This window comes from Eurypyga helias, unplaced genomic scaffold, assembly GCF_000690775.1.
Source record: "Eurypyga helias isolate BGI_N326 unplaced genomic scaffold, ASM69077v1 scaffold2741, whole genome shotgun sequence".
Classification (NCBI taxonomy): domain Eukaryota; kingdom Metazoa; phylum Chordata; class Aves; order Eurypygiformes; family Eurypygidae; genus Eurypyga; species Eurypyga helias.
Window position 1 is genome coordinate 30,558 of NW_010228737.1, and position 15,843 is coordinate 46,400.

The following is a 15,843-nucleotide window of genomic DNA, read 5'->3' on the forward strand; positions in this document are numbered from 1 at the left end:
AGCCTGGAGAAGGCTGAAGGGGCTCTCATCAATGTCTATAAATACTTGCAAGAAGGGTGTGAAGAGGACAGAGCCGGGCTCTTTCCAGTGGTGCCCAGCGATGGGCCAAGGGGCAACAGGCACTAACTGAGACGCAGGAGGGTCTGTCTGAACATCAGGAAACACTTTTTGATTGCAAGGGTGACCGAGCACTGGCATGGGTTACCCAGAGAGGCTGTGCAGTCTCCATCCTTGGAGATATTCCAAAGCCACCTGGACACAGTCCTGGGCTACTTGTTCTAGGTGGCCCTGCCTGAGCAGGAGGTTGTATCAGATGACTTTCAGAGATGCCTTCCAACCTCCACCACTGCATGATTCTGTGAAGAAGACCACGCTGCTCATCAGATTTAGGAATGCTGGGTTGCTGCGGGAAAGGAAGGAGGAATGTCATGTTGAGCTATGATGAAGTCTCCAGTGAAAAGAGGTACAGGTGGGCTTCCTAGAGAAGGACAACAAAGCCACAGCAAAGTAATGAAGAATTGCGATTGCAAACATGAGACAGGACAGAGACACTCAATGCCAGTAAGTAATTTGCAGAAAGATGACAGAAAAACACCAAGTTAAGAAAAATGATTCTCAGTTATGAACCGAAGAGCATGTTAATTGAAATCGGAAGGACCACATACTCCTGGATGTGATATCGCTACCAGACTTCTTCACAAAGCGGGTGTCTCAACCAGTAAGAGCTGATGCTATTTTAGACTTTGTTTTGGCAAGTAACAAGGACATTTTGAAGACGTTAAGAGTGCTATAGAATTATCTCAGACTGAGTGCACATAAGCAAATTCATATTAAATTAAGGATGAAACGAGGTAAGTATTGTAAGAGAATCAAAGTTCACTCCTTTTAACTATGACAAATTAAACAAGACAGCAAAAATCAAGTGGACTAAGGAGATAAGGAATGGGAGAACAGCCATCTAAGAATTTCTCTCAGGTCAAAGATGCAAAACTCTTTGAAAGCTTCACCCTCAGAACTAAACTCAGAAAGGACATTAGGAACAATTAAAGAGTCTATGTATTATGGAGAGGAAAGTATTCATTAGCAAGAAGCCAGCAAGTAGCAGAGACAGAAAATAAGAATTGCCAAATGTCAAGCTGTGCTAGACCTCAGCAAGTGATAAACAAATAGCAGGAGATGTTCCAGCCACACAAGTAAAGGAGACCAGAGAGGGAAAGGGAAGACTATGCTGCAAGGATAGGCAAGAGATTAACAGCAGTCAGCTGCACCCCTAAAACTAAATGAGAGTTGTCATTAAGCACAAGGACACCGAACCAAGGCAAAGGGTCTAATGGAACGAGGTTGTAGGAAGATACACAACCAAAGGGGAAACAAAACTCAACTGTTTCTGAGTGTTCAAAGCCAGTAGAAGCAGACAGCACACATCCCAGCACGCCTAAGGAAATGGCACATGGAACAGCACCTCTGGCAGCAAGGCTGCTAAAGCCATCTGTCAGCCAGCGTGGCACTATGGAAAATTTACAGCTTGTATTTGAAGGAGGAGGGAGAATCTAGATATTCACACTCCCAAGACCGGGATAGGGACAGCACACAGAGTTTCAGGACAAGTTTTGAGTAAAAGAACTGAAGTACTAAATGAAAACCTGTATTCAACAAGCAAGACAGCTGACAACAATAACCTGTGCTCTGCCAGCTCAGCATTTCCTGTCTGTAAAAATAATTACTTGTACAGACCTAGGAAGTACAGCTGAGCTAGCCCAAATTTCATCATGGCTTTCGATTCACTGGAAACTCCCGGGCGAGATAAAGATGGTGAAGACTCTGTCAAGAATCACAGCAGTTAGGGCAAAGAGAAGTTGGTTCCGGAATGGCATTTGGACAGACTTCGACTGATATCTCAGCAACAAACCCAGAAAGGAAGAATCCTAATTGCACAACCTGCTGAAAATGTTGAAGGAGTTCATTAATAAACATACAGAAAAGAACAACCCAGACGAACACCTACATGATCTTCAGGACTGGCAATACTGCCCAGTAACAGCAGCAGGGTAACACGTCACGATGCTATTAGGGACTGGGAAGAATGTTTGCTGTCAACATCGGGAGCTCATCCGTTGGAAAGCAACAGCAGGGTGTATTAGTTCAAGTGAGTAAAGACTATTAATTGCTGCAGCCAGGAGAACGAGCAAAGCAAAATGCTGCCATGAAAGGGCCTAGAAAGCTCCATGAAGAAGCTAGAAGAACCACCCGTTCAAAGCAACGGTGAGACCTGACCCCCACGGCCTTACGCATGGCTGATACGCTCAAAGATTAAAAAAAGGGAGCAAATGAAGCCACTGAACCTGAATAACCTGTTTCACAGGACAAGGCGACAACTGTTGGTATTCCTTAAGCCAACAAGCACATGCTAAAGGCAGCGAGAGGATATGACCTGTCCCAATTCATCCAAGGAAAGCAGAAGACCCACCCATCCAACCAGAAGACGGAGGGGACATTTAAGCTCAACGACAACACCAGCATAGGAAAAGTGAGCAGAAGTTCACTGTGAGTACACGTAGGAGCAAACAAAGGACAGCTGAAGGGACAGCAAACAACACTGCTCTTAAACACCTACAAAGTCCTAACACACAGCTCTGCATCAAGAAATAGCAAAGCAGATAACGCAGGATAGGTACGGGCCAGCACTGATTATGGAAGGTGAACACACCACCCATCAGTTAAAAATACAATAAGCACTTTTTCTGATTCCTGTGAGTGCCAATTTGTTAAAAGGAGCCTGGAGATATAACTGTATCATTACGCAAGTGCCCACCTTTGTACAGAGGACACGACTTTCCAAAAAAAAAGAACACAAGGAGGCTTAGCACGTGCTGCTTGAGTATCCAGTGACACAGGTCTTACTCCACAGCTCTTGCAAACTCCTCGACATCTAACAATTAGGGCTTGACAATGAACTAAGACTTTACAGAGCTGCAAAGTAAAAACTCTCCAACTGGAAAATGATTACCAATATTGTGATTGTAAGAATCAAAATCTGTCAAATCTACAGTCTGCAGTCAACAAGGCAAAGCTTCCTAAGTGCTTAAAACCCACCGACTTGATGGTGACACAGACATTTCCCAAGTATTCCTAATAGTATTGTTAAAGTTCAGGAAATGACTTGAAAAACATCACTATAGCTTAAGGACCCTTTTTTCCAGTTGGACCTCATTTCCTTGCTCAATATTATCTTTGTTGGAAGTGACCCCTATGGTGAGTCTGTGAAACTGATACGCTTGAAAGAGCAAGTAAAACAACGTCAAGTTGTTAGCTTTCACATACTAATTTGTTGAATAAGGGTTGAAAGAATTCGGGTTCCCACATTTGGTAAAGCTTCTTAAAAAAAAAAAAAAAAGGCAGAATACAAACACACAGAGCCTCATGTGGGATCTCTGTTTCAGGCTTGGAAGTACTTTTATCCTTCCAAGGACGCCCATCTCACTCCGAGAACACTGCAGGTTGACACCTGACTTAGCCCCAAGCAAGAAGGTGGCCAAGGTTTCTCTGAATGATTAGCTGCCACAGCAGCTGCAGAGTCCCTGTGGCTGCAGCCGGTGATCTGTGAGTGCATCACAGAGCTTCAGCCACTGCTGCTTCAACACAAGCCTTGGCATCCCGGGCAGTCTGACACCTGAGGCAATGCGTGTGTTAACCGACCACACTGCATTAAGGGGAAGAGCGAGCTTCATCATGTCCTGCAGGTACCACAGCCTTGGGCAGCACGAGGAGAAAGGGGGGGTAGCCCTCACGCTGCGCCTCCTGAGAACAAGACATCGAAGAGAAACACGACGAACATTTCCTCTGTTTTCACATTCCAGGTTTGATTTTTGGCTGTATGAATCTGTTTTCTCCATCAATATCTACACGTTCAAAGTCAGAGACCTCATTAAAGCCCAGCCCTGTTAATAAGCAAGCATCTCGCTTTATTTCCCCATGCATTTTTTCAGATCTGCTTGGTTAAAGCAACATGAGATAACGCACCCTCTTGCTCCTAATCAGGAACATCAAAACCCTTTACCTGCAGCAAGATTCCACTGAGCGCTGGTTCTGCTCAGACCAAATCAAGCACACCGAGTCACCACATGGCATGAGAGAAAGAAAAACCTGCTTTCAAATAATTATACACACTTTAAGAGACCCTACCTGTATTTTTATCGGCCAGGTGAAATTGCTGACGTAAACGAAGAAAGTGATGTTTGGATTGTTGCGGAAATCAAATTTCTCATTGGAGAAACTGTCCTTGTATTCCTTTATATTCGTTCTTGAAACAACTGGAATCTCCTCCCCAGCCTGCGTGCCAGCTGTTTTCAGATGTGAGAAAGCAGCAAGAAAAGATGGTTCAGTGCACATTTTAAGTGGCAAACAAAAAGGGTGAAGCATTCTGAACTCTCCCGTGTTACATGAACTGTTCACCTGAACACTACTGTTTCACGTTGTGCTGCATTACCAAAATACCACATTACTCAAAGCTAAATTTGCAACTTCCGTGCTTCCAGAAGACATTATTACGTTGGATAAACACAGCTCTTTCTAATAATTTATTTCTGACACCAGGCCCTATATTTAAGACAGTTACAGAACAAGTCCATAGGTTAAAAAAGCGTCCCCTGTTAAATCTGACATTTGTCAAAAACTGGTAACTGAAACAAGCTGCCAAGGAACTTAGACTACGCTCGTTTTACCTGCAAAACTTGTGGACCACGTAATGTTGAGGTTGAAGTTTTTAGATGCATTGATAAACATGTCCAGGTCTCTGTTTTGCTGGGAGGAAAAAAGAAGAAAATCCATTTTTAGAATAACTTTACTGTACTGTTTCCCAGTGGATCTTCACTGAAAAAAAGTCTTGGAATTTCTTATTTACATGAAGCAAATACATCAAGCAAGAAACCATCTGCATTTTCTAAACCCAGTATTCTCCTCCCCCAAGAAAGCTTAATAAAGAACAACACAAGTCATGTGCGCAGGATGAACCAGGAAGTCTAGAGACACAAGGTTTGGGGTGAACAGCAAGCAAAACTAGAGTTGCCCAGCAGCTGCTCAAACTAAAGAATCAACTGTGGTTCCTTCTGAAATGTCACCACGAAGAGTTAAAACCACATGGCCAAGGCAAGCTCCAAAAGCTCCGCCTGCTCTGTGGAACTGGACACAGATACCAGGTTGAGAGACGACATCTGGAGACCCACAGCTGTAACAATTCAAGTGGAAGGTGTCCCTGCCCATGGCAGAGGGTGGGACTGGATGGGCTTTAAAAGTCCCTTCACACCCAAACCAGTCTGTGATCCTGTGATTCTATGAATTCATTGTCTCCACAGCCAGGAGAGGACACCCATACACCCAAAGGATAAACTTGAAAGGGAAAGTAGAAAACATACCTCTTCGGGTGTTGCTACAAAGTTGATTGCTGTGTAATAGCGATCATCCTCCTGAGAAAGGCTGAAGGTGAACTGATAGTCAATGAGAAGAGTATCTGTAAGAAGCCATGGAGAAAGTTATCCCATGTCTTGGAATAAGAAAAGCTTCTGCAAAACAATGACGTCACTGAACTGCTTTTCTTCATGGAGAGCACAATTTGGAGTCACCACGCTTCACTAATGACTCCAAACTATGTATGATCCTACACAGCAAGGACAAACCCATCCCTGTTTAACTCGAGCCTAGAGGGGAAAGATTCTGCTTATGTTTTCCAGTCAACAGCCTTCAGCCTTAATCTAAACGACCATTCATACCTGCACGCTGTAAAAAACATGCCAAGACATTTACTTTTCCCATACTACAATGCCGCCACGAGCTAAGGGAATACTACCAAAACAGAATAGACTGTATAATCTCCACCCGGGAAGGGACCAAGTTCCATGCACACGTTTCTGTACACTGATGGGCTCTATAGGGGAGATTTCTATGGAGCAACCACTTGTTAATAGACCCAGCTGCCATCCTGTTCCGGGTCACATCAGATCCAGGCATGCCAAGACCAGTTCTTGGCCCAACGACATGCCCTCCTATGCTCACATCTGCCTAGGGCTGTGGTATCACCCCTCTGTTCATCGACTGTGCATGGCCAGTTCTGGGGATACTAAGGAGATACTGAGGCTGGTGGGTGTAAAACACATTTATTAAAACCTGTACATTTTCCTGAACCCATGCAGGGATGTTCCAAGCAATAACGCATACAAAGCCATACACCATGTGTTGTTTTCCTCTGACGGCCTCCAGAAGACCCCTTGTTGGAAAGACACGAGCTAGAGTCTACCCACAACTCCTATAAAGCACTGACACAGCAATTTTCAAGGAAGAAGACCAAGTGAGGCTGACTCTCTGGAGCACGAGATTGTTCTGTAACAATTGTAAAGTTCTGGGGTTTTCCCACTTCATGACCCCTGCCACTGGCAGCAGGGAATTGGGTCATCCTTGCAAAGAGACTGTCATGAGAAGCCATCCGTATCCTCGTCTGGCTACACAAGCAGAAGTCAGATTTGCTAAATGCAATATGTTGATCATTTCTGTGTTGCACAAAAACACTCTTTGAGACTTGCATCTTTATGTAATTTCAGATTACATCTACCCATGCCTGCGAGTGTGCTGATTGCCAACATTTGCAAATAGAAGCTGGAGAGTTTCCATTAAGTAATCTGAATCTTGGCAAAGTATCTTCTTGAACTGCACAGGAATTTAATTTCCGAGGAAATGTGGCAATTTTGAAGCCCTACCCATTCTAACACAGAGCAGGATTTAAAAAAAAAAAAAAAAGTACTTTTATATTTACAATAAGAATATTTTATGGATAATGGGTTTAAACAGAAAGAGGGAGAAAAGGGAGATCGAGATGGGACATCAGGAAGTTGTTCTTCCTGGAGAGGGTGGGGAGGCACTGGGACAGGTTGCCCAGAGAATCTATGGATGCCCCATCCCTGGAAGCGTCCAAGGCCAGGCTGGATGAGGCTTGGAGGACCCTGGTCTAGTGGAAGGTGTCCCTGCCCAAGGCAAGAGGTGGGATTGTGTGGGCCTTAAGGCCCCTTCCCACCCAAACTGTTCTGTGATTCTGTTTTTGCAATTACAAAAATTCTAAAGACGTGCTTTGGTTTTGAATTCATGAGGTATCTATTTAGAATATTCTGCACAAGACGAGATTTCACTTCAAAGTCACGTGAAATACATGCAGAAGTTTGTTCTGAAAGATCCAATCATCACACAGACCTTATCAGGAAGAGTAGTTTCATTTTCTTCAAACAACACTTTTGTAAAAACTGAACTTATTTAACACTATTTTTCACTCCTTCCCTTAATCTCCTGTATTTTAAACTGATGCTGAGGCAACTCAAACTAGTTTTACATAAGATATTTTAAACTTCAAACATATTCTTTATCTCCAAACAAAATCCCAAGAATACTCACAGTAACACGTTCCTTTAAGTGGATTTCCCTGATACCTATTTTCGACTTCACACCTAAAAAGAAAACAAGTTTTTTATTAAATGGATTTTTTGTCCCCCAGTTCTTTTTATTCCCAGCCACTCAAATCCAGCAAACAACCACCTGTGCTGGTAATGGGACACAATTAAAAACAGAAGATGCATGTCTGAGCTATACTGGGCTGCTGAAGAAATCCCACAATGCCTGCAAGTCAAACTAGCATGCGGCAAAAAGGAAATATAACATTGTGGATATTAACCTTTGCACCCACTTGGAATGTATCTATCAGCTCTTCACAGCGCATGGAAGTGCATTACTACAGTCGAAAACTAAAGCTTCCATTTACATTTGCGGCTATTCCAGGATTCAGTCCTATAAAAGCTTACTCCTGTGAGCAACGCTTCCAAAATAACCCAGCAATGAAATTATTTGGAAGGAAATTATTTCCACTAACATTACACTAAAAGCATTTCTGTGACGTTACAGAGAAACCTCCAGCAAGTTTGTTGCTCTGAAACTGTTCCATTAACATGCCTGAATGTCCAAGTCCTATCTCAGATGTATTTAACCTCCCCCAGAACTGCAGACAGCACCAAGAGTAAAAATCTAACAATTAAAAGAAACTATGGACAGATAAAGCAAAGTGGTATGTATAGTTGGGGCGGGGTGGGTGGGCATTATTTTTTCACCCCACCCCTTTTGCATGACATGCCCAGTGGAAATGTTCATAAAAATGGACATCCTCAGGAAATTATTTTGCTCGTGTCTTGCCCGCAGGGGAGCACGGCTGACTGCCCCATCAGTGAAGGCACCCAGCTGGCAGCAGGAACAATGAGCAGCGACATCATAAATACAGCCACTAAAAACGCAGGGGTCCCACGCCAGGATGTGCACAGCCCTGGGATTCCAAATAACAAAGGGAAACAAACTCACAGTTGGCACTCATCTCCTTTTATTCCCTTGGTGGTGCAGAAGCATTTCCCTGTATTTGTGTTGCAGACAGACGCGTGGCCGTTGCACTTGCAAGCTGTTGAGCAGAGGGGGATAAAGATGGAATGTTGAATGAAACAAGAGAAACGGATTCGACAGCAATTAAGTCCTTCAGTTGCCAAACTGAGACACACCAAAGTGCATACAAAAACCCACTTGGAACTCTGGTTTCTGTGTGATGCAGAAGGCAGCCAAAAATGGAATGATGCATCAAAACAGAGCGAGTGCCTGCTTCAGGACTGCTGTTTTGTATGAAATCCTGATGAGACCGTGCTTTTTAGCCTCAAAAATATATTTAGCTTCCTGTCTTGCTGTTAAATAGCACTAGAGATACCATAATTAGTGAAAAAGGACAATATTTGGAAGAGGTTTGGGCTTGCTAACCCATTTCAGTCAAACTCCAAACTCCTGAGAGAAGATTTTCTGCAAATACAGCAAAGCTCATGGTGCTTTTAGGCCTTTTTCTAGAACTAAACAGACCTTTGAGAAACTAATGTCATTCCCAGCAACGGCGGTGCACCTGCAGGGGAAAACGGCTGGTGCTAAGAATACGGTGCCCGTGCCATGAGCGCTCTGGGCACATGCCCCAGTACCTTTTAGCACAGCTCTAGCCTGGTCTCATGGGCTGAACGCCACTGGGTCGTGGCTGAAGCAGATCAGGCTTGGCCCTGAACTGTATCAGATTTGTGGCATGCCCAAACTAACCCATCACCTAAACTCTGCACCTGCTGGAGATGCAAGCCGAGGTATGGCCCTGGGGATGTACAGGAGATGTGCTTCGAAAGAATGCTCCTTATTGAAATCCAAATGCCTTTTGGCACACTTTGAGATGTCTACTCATACAGAATTTGACAAAGTACATGCAAAAAACCCCACAACCAGACCAACCAACACTGCCAAAACCAATACAAGCAGTTATCTTTGGTACCATGGTCACTATAACTAGGAGAATGGATACAATGACTTTCCTGGGAAGGTAGGTGCTTTTCGGAAGTTGCTCTAGAACTGAACTGGAAGATGCATTCAACTGGAGCTGTGCAGGGGAGAGCACACAATGCCAAAGGGGAAAAGTACACCAGGAGAAAATCCCTGCTTTGCGATCCCTGAGCTGGCTGAAAACAGTATGCTGCAAAGGCTGGTGCCTCCTCGTTAGGAAGACACTTCTTCTCATTAAGAAGATGTGTGCCACTGCACGTACCAGCAGATTCCTAGACATTGAGTCCCCATCCTGAACACCCTTGCCAACCCTGGACCTTATTTTATGAATCCTTTTGATGTCGTCTTTATATTGGCATGTAACGGAAGCTGTACTGTATCAGGGACACTTAATTGCGCTTCTCAGATGTGGATGAGTGGTCTCCTAGCAGCAACACGGAACAAAATAGGATATAAGCATAAAGGCTTATTGTGGAAACAAGTACAGTGAATGAATATTGGACAAACTAATTGTATTCCGTGAAGCAAACACACTTCTCATTAGTGGCACTTTAAAAAAAAAATAATTCTTAATCCTATGCAGAATGCCTAGCACTGCCTGCCATATGCTTTACGAACCTTGCTCCAAGTGAAATCCCATCCATATTCAACACTAACCCACACAAAAATCAGGAGGAATTTCAAATATCCTGGAGTTTAGATGCAGATCACACTATGCTGAGCACTACACGAACGCTTCCTCACCCTGCTCTTCAGCCACATGCTTTCCAGACGACTGAACACTCAAACACCTCTAGGAGTCTTATTTATCCATTCTCCTGTGATCCTCATCACTGGAGATCATTCACCGAAGGACTGGAACACGCACAAAGAAGAGAAGTTTTTTCATGGCTTTTCAGCTTTTTTCATATTTGCCAGAGTCTGAAATTCCCCTCCAGGGTCTGATGCTAGAGCAGAAAGCCACAGCTGCTGGAAATGGCTTTTTGACTGCAAAGCGTAGTTACAGTCTCACGATGAACCACGTCATGTCGCAGCCAGTCTCCTTCCACCTTCACAAACCACAGGTCAGAGGTTTCTTCAGAGACAGTCATGGGGATCGCAGCTCCTCCTCCTGCATCCCAGTCCCAGCATCCCCCACCTGCCCAACGCCCTTTTCCACGCCAAGTGCTCTGGCCATCCCCCAAGGCCCCCGTGCAGCCCTGGGAGGGGGGAGCAGGCAAGACGTCGTCGCAGGACACCAGCAAACACTCCATGGAGGCATTCAGAAGCGCTGCCGTAGCAGCAATCTGATTCCAGGCATAATAGCGCCTTCCGTTCGCTCAAAAATAATGTTCTTATCTACCGCTGGCATATTTTCATGTGGAACTTTAATCAGAAAATCCAAAAAACTCTGAATGCAGAGAAGGCACCTGGCAGCTATTTTTACATTTGATGTGCTGCATCTCCTGCCCTTCCCGATTAACACTTCTCTACGTTGGATGCTTCCTAAAAGCAACCACCGAGGAGTGATTCGCCTACTATTCTGTTACTACCCACCCAGCTCTGCAGACACCGATGCCTACAGTGATGTGCAAACAAATCTTCCTGAGAAACAACTGCAGTTTGTTAAACAATTTTCAATACAAGCGATACAGCAACATTTTCCTGACCTGGTGGCATGCAGCAGTAGGAAAAGGCATCTTATTCCGTCTACTCTTCTTATTCCTCCGTGCCTTCTGAACTCCATGACCACCACTTTCACCTCTGCCCAGCCTTACCTGTTTGGAAGGCGACTGCTATCCCAACCATGTTGCTCAAACTGGCAACAGCTCAGCAGAATGGGAAACACCAAGCGCTAACACTTGTTCCAAGACTGACTATTTACCATTTTGAGGATATTTATGGTCCCCACGCTGCTGCAGACACCGGGCTAATGCTGGTACATCCAAGCGCCAGGACTCACACTAGGCACTAAGTGTGCAAATGCACGGATGCTTGTGTATCAGGATGGGGTTGTACCAACCACCATCTCCAGCACGGATGTGACCGTGGGCTCTAAATACAGAGTGACACACAACACTGCACATAAAGGCACAAAATCTGTGGAATCAGCACACTGTTAATGGGAAAGGAAGGCAGGACTGTGGCTCAGAGGAGGGAAAAAGCAGGAGTCGGCTCTGCTGCCCATCAGTAGAATTCTTATCTGTAGAATTCCCCCTCTGGAAACTTTTCACGGAGCAAACCTTACCAACGGCCAGCAGTCACTTTGGCTGCAACAGACAGGATGATTTCCTCCCGCTTTCCCTCTCCTGATCCACCTCGGCCTTTCTGCCCAGCTACCTGCTTCCCTCCTTCTTTCGCCTCCATGATAAATAGCGTTAAATCACAGCAGATTAAAAACCGGGGCTCAAAGCCCTGGAGAGCAAAGCACTTTTGACATGAGCTACTGGTTCCATCAGATAACGAACGAATGCTGCTCCATAGCCTCTCAACACATTTTCTAATTTCTTTTTCAGGCATCTAGATGACTTTAGTCTATCGCTGCTTATCTCAACAACAAACTGGTTTTGGACAATCCTCATGCGAGAGTCCAAAGTAACTTACTCTCAGTTTCCACACACGTAGAAAAGCAACAAATATCAAAAAGGCATGTTGTGATCCAATGATTAAACGGGAATGTTCAGAGTAGAATTATGTATTTTTGAGGCCATCTCAGCCTCAATTTATTCATTCCTGCACTTCAAATTATCTTCACGCTACATGAGTTTAAAACTATCAGTGGTGTTTGCAGATAATATTCTGTAATGAAGTGTCAGAGATGCACCTCTCCCATCGTGCCTGTGCTGTTGTGCAGTCTCTTGCCATTCCCTATTCCAGCTACTGCCAGACCCTTCTCACAGGCAGGCAGCTTTGTCCCTGCCCATGATCTTTCCAGCCCCTTCCTTGAAGCTGTCTGCTGGGAGGTTCTTCAGAGAAGAACCATCACCAACTTGCTCTTGCTTTAGGAAACAGGATGTTCACGCTCCAGCTACAGACCCTGCTCTTCATCCAAAACAGCAATGCTACTTCCAGTGTTTACCAGATGAATTTCCAAGTATTTTCCACTGGATTGTCTCCACACTTGGAAGTAGCAACTCCAAGTCTTCCGTGTCCCTTCATTAATCCACTTCACTTACTTATTCTGGGCTGCCTATGAACCATCCATTTCGTGGAAGCACTGACACTCCTCGGACACCAAACACACCTACTTCTGTCCCACTTTTTCAAAGCAATGTTGCAAGTGTCAAGGGCAGACCCTCCCAGTCTCATCTGTGCATTTCTCAGCATTACCTGCACTGGTCCTTTGAGAAAGGCTTCTTATCTGTTTGTTACCGGCATCTTACACAACTGAATAAAGTTCTTTATGCCAAAGCACCCCAAAGCACATTATAAGCTTAAAATGCAGTTTTAATAGGGATCACCTAATCCTCAACTGAAATTCAGCCAACTCCTCAGTGGAGTAAGGCAAGCCTTTGACGGAGCAGACCATTGTACCAATAAGTACACAACACACTAACCAAACGTAATAGAAGGTGGAATTTAGATAAGCAGCAGTTTGTTCAAGACACTGGGATTAACACTGTTTCTTCTCAAATCAGGAGGTCAAACACTACAACGCACACCTTTTTTCACTGTGGTCATTTAAAGTTTACAAAGGAGGGTAAAAACAATCACCTTTATCTTGTGCAATGAAAGTCAACATTCCATTAAGCAGTTTCTGTATCTCTAATTTGAAGAAACAAGGACTGTGCCTTGCTCGCAGGAAAGGAAAAATGCACTATCGGGCTACAGTTTCAGTTGAGACAGCAGAGGAATGAGTAAAGAGCAAAAAGCATCAGAGACTTCAGTGCAGGAAGATTTAAGGCATCACTTACGCTGACACGTTCCTCCATTAGTGGGATCGCCGTAGTAGCCCGAGATACAAGTTTCACAGTGCTTGCCAGTCGTCAGGTTCTCACACTTCTCGCAGATGCTTTCATTTATGCACTTGCTGTGCCCATTACACTGGCAGGCTGAAGAGAACAGACAGGGGTGAGTACCTGTGCTCGGGCACAGAGTTCTACATCCAGCCCCAGCAGTCTGTGCTGTGCAGAGCCCGAGTGAAACCGCTTCATGCACCTTCCCAAGAGGCTCTTGCAGCGATACATGGCCTCAAAGTGTGTATTGAGATCCTGTAGTTTAAAGCAACACATGGAAAACTGAACCCCAAAACATTGTGTGCATGTTGGACAGACAGGACTGGAAACAGCCGGTGGGACACATTTACAAAGGGGAATAGGGAAGAAAGGGTTTAGCAGCAGCCCAAGTAACTTTATTCTATGCATTATTCTATGCTTGGTGTCAAAAACTTTTTTCAGAACCACCCTGAACATTGCTAACAGTTAAAACAACCTTAAGAAAGAATTGTCTTTCCTTCAAACAACCCTAAAATGCATAAACAAAAACTTGAAAAGTCAGTGAAGATTTACAGGGAAAGGACAAATTTCTCTAAGACAAGGTAAGTCTTCAAGCAGCAAACCTCTGCAGCTCACTTACAGATACCTGCAGAAATCCCTTCATCGCAAAATGCTCTTTTTAACAAAAATCTTGTTTTTCTTCCAAGCTCTTCGCCTCCCTCCATTAACAGGGAGAACACAGACATCCCTCCAGTCTTAAAAACTACTCTCCCCTTGCATTTAACCCTTGGTCCAGCAGAACTGTTTGGACAATTAAACCTTGCTCCTTACCTGGACACTGTATGAAGGACCAGTTGTAGCTGCTCTCCACAGGGCACATGCTGACATTAAGGACGGGCTCCACGCTGGGTTTCCCTGTTGCCGACGGGGCTGGTATCTTTACCGGACCTCGATAGGAGCCTTCGATGCACTTCCCCTTGCCAGTGTTGCTTGGATCAGTGCACCAGCCACAGCCAGGCTGTTCCAAACAGTGAGCACATGTGCAGTAGCCTGAACAGTTTTCGGCTAGTAAAACAAACCAAACATCAAATTGTGGAGTAAATCAGTGTCCCAAAACAAAGGTGACAATGAGTATGTAAACCCTTGTGTGCCTTTCCTCATCTTAAGTATCTACCTCATCAAATCTGTAAATATTTATCCTGATATTCCCAGTAACACACATACACGTTCATTTCTATCAGCATATTTACTCTAGAATCTATGTAACTATTGACAAAGGATGGATTTATCAGTGAGCGCGTTATGAAGCAATGTGCCACACACTTAAGGTTTCTCTAACCATTAAACACCCCAATAAAACCAGAGGTTAATGTTCCCAACTACAGAAGATTGATTTATGGTGGATCAGGTGGTAAGACGAGCCACCTGGAAGCTGTGACCAAAAAACCAGTTTGTTTACTCACTTTGAACCTCTTCCAACCACACATTTCAAGATCACACACTACTACAAGTATCTCTTCGAGCCAAAACACGTAGAATGCAAATAGGGAATAAACCCTGCCTCCTTACAACACCTCATGCAGATCCCCTGTGCCCAGTAAGCAACTAAATCAGGGAAAAAACATCACTACCCCTTAACCATCCCTTTCTCAAATGGAATTGTACTTCAGGGGTGACAAATTCTTTACATGAATAGAAAACTTCTATTCATAAAAATACGGGGAAAAAGCTTTCCCCATACCAGCTTAAAAACCATTCTGCAGATACTTGGTGTTCCAAGATAAGTAGACTTTCTGTCTTGATGTTCAAATTGGCAATATTTGCCTTTAGGGGAAAAAAAAGTGGTAGAAAACCACTGTCTTCCATTATTTCAGCCTACCCATCTCCTGCCTGCCTCCAGCTTCTGACCTCTGGCAACACGGGAAATTTACACTCTCACGTTTGACTGTTACCCAAAACTAATTTCCTCCATCTCTTCTTTTGCACCACTTTGAGCTACTCTGTCTTACTCTCATCAGCTTCCAAATGCTCCTGGAGCAACTGCAGCAACCCCAGCTGCCCAACCTCCCTCCTGGGGAACACATGCAGCCCTCTACCTCTGCTACCCTGAGCGCCCTGGCCCCCGACTGCCCTGCCCACACTCAGCTCCTACAGCATTCAACATAAAAAAAATAACCTTAAAACTGTACAGCCACTTTTTAAACTTCTAAACTATTTTGTCCCAGTTTGAAAACAAAGATTATTACAGATCTTTTGCAGTTTGCTCACATCTACCTAAAATAGGAAAAAAATTAAATCATTTCTTTAAAGTTAGAAATTAGTACTGTGGGCTATGTACAGACAATAGTTCAGATTAAAGCAGCTGTGTAAACCCTCACTGGGATTTGATACAGATAATCACAGAATCCTTCAGGTTGGAAAAGACCTTTAAGACCATTCAGTCCAACCGTTCCCCCAGCACAGCCAAGCCCACCACTAACCCATGTCCCTGAGCACCTCATCCACATGGGTCTTCAATCCCTACCGGGATGGGGACTCCACCACACCCCTCGGC

General features: G+C 44.4%; 1 protein-coding gene across 1 annotated transcript in view; it reads right to left on the minus strand.

Annotated features, from left to right (window-relative positions):
- Window positions 1–15,843, minus strand: part of ATRN (attractin) — a gene marked incomplete at both ends in the record, with an annotated part of 51,431 nt that overhangs the window by 21,034 nt on the left and 14,554 nt on the right. The window contains 7 exons of the mRNA XM_010160102.1: window positions 4,183–4,340; window positions 4,722–4,800; window positions 5,412–5,506; window positions 7,432–7,484; window positions 8,383–8,476; window positions 13,269–13,406; window positions 14,121–14,354. Coding sequence (XP_010158404.1) covers window positions 4,183–4,340; window positions 4,722–4,800; window positions 5,412–5,506; window positions 7,432–7,484; window positions 8,383–8,476; window positions 13,269–13,406; window positions 14,121–14,354 — 851 coding nt within the window. The remainder of the gene's footprint in view (window positions 1–4,182; window positions 4,341–4,721; window positions 4,801–5,411; window positions 5,507–7,431; window positions 7,485–8,382; window positions 8,477–13,268; window positions 13,407–14,120; window positions 14,355–15,843) is intronic.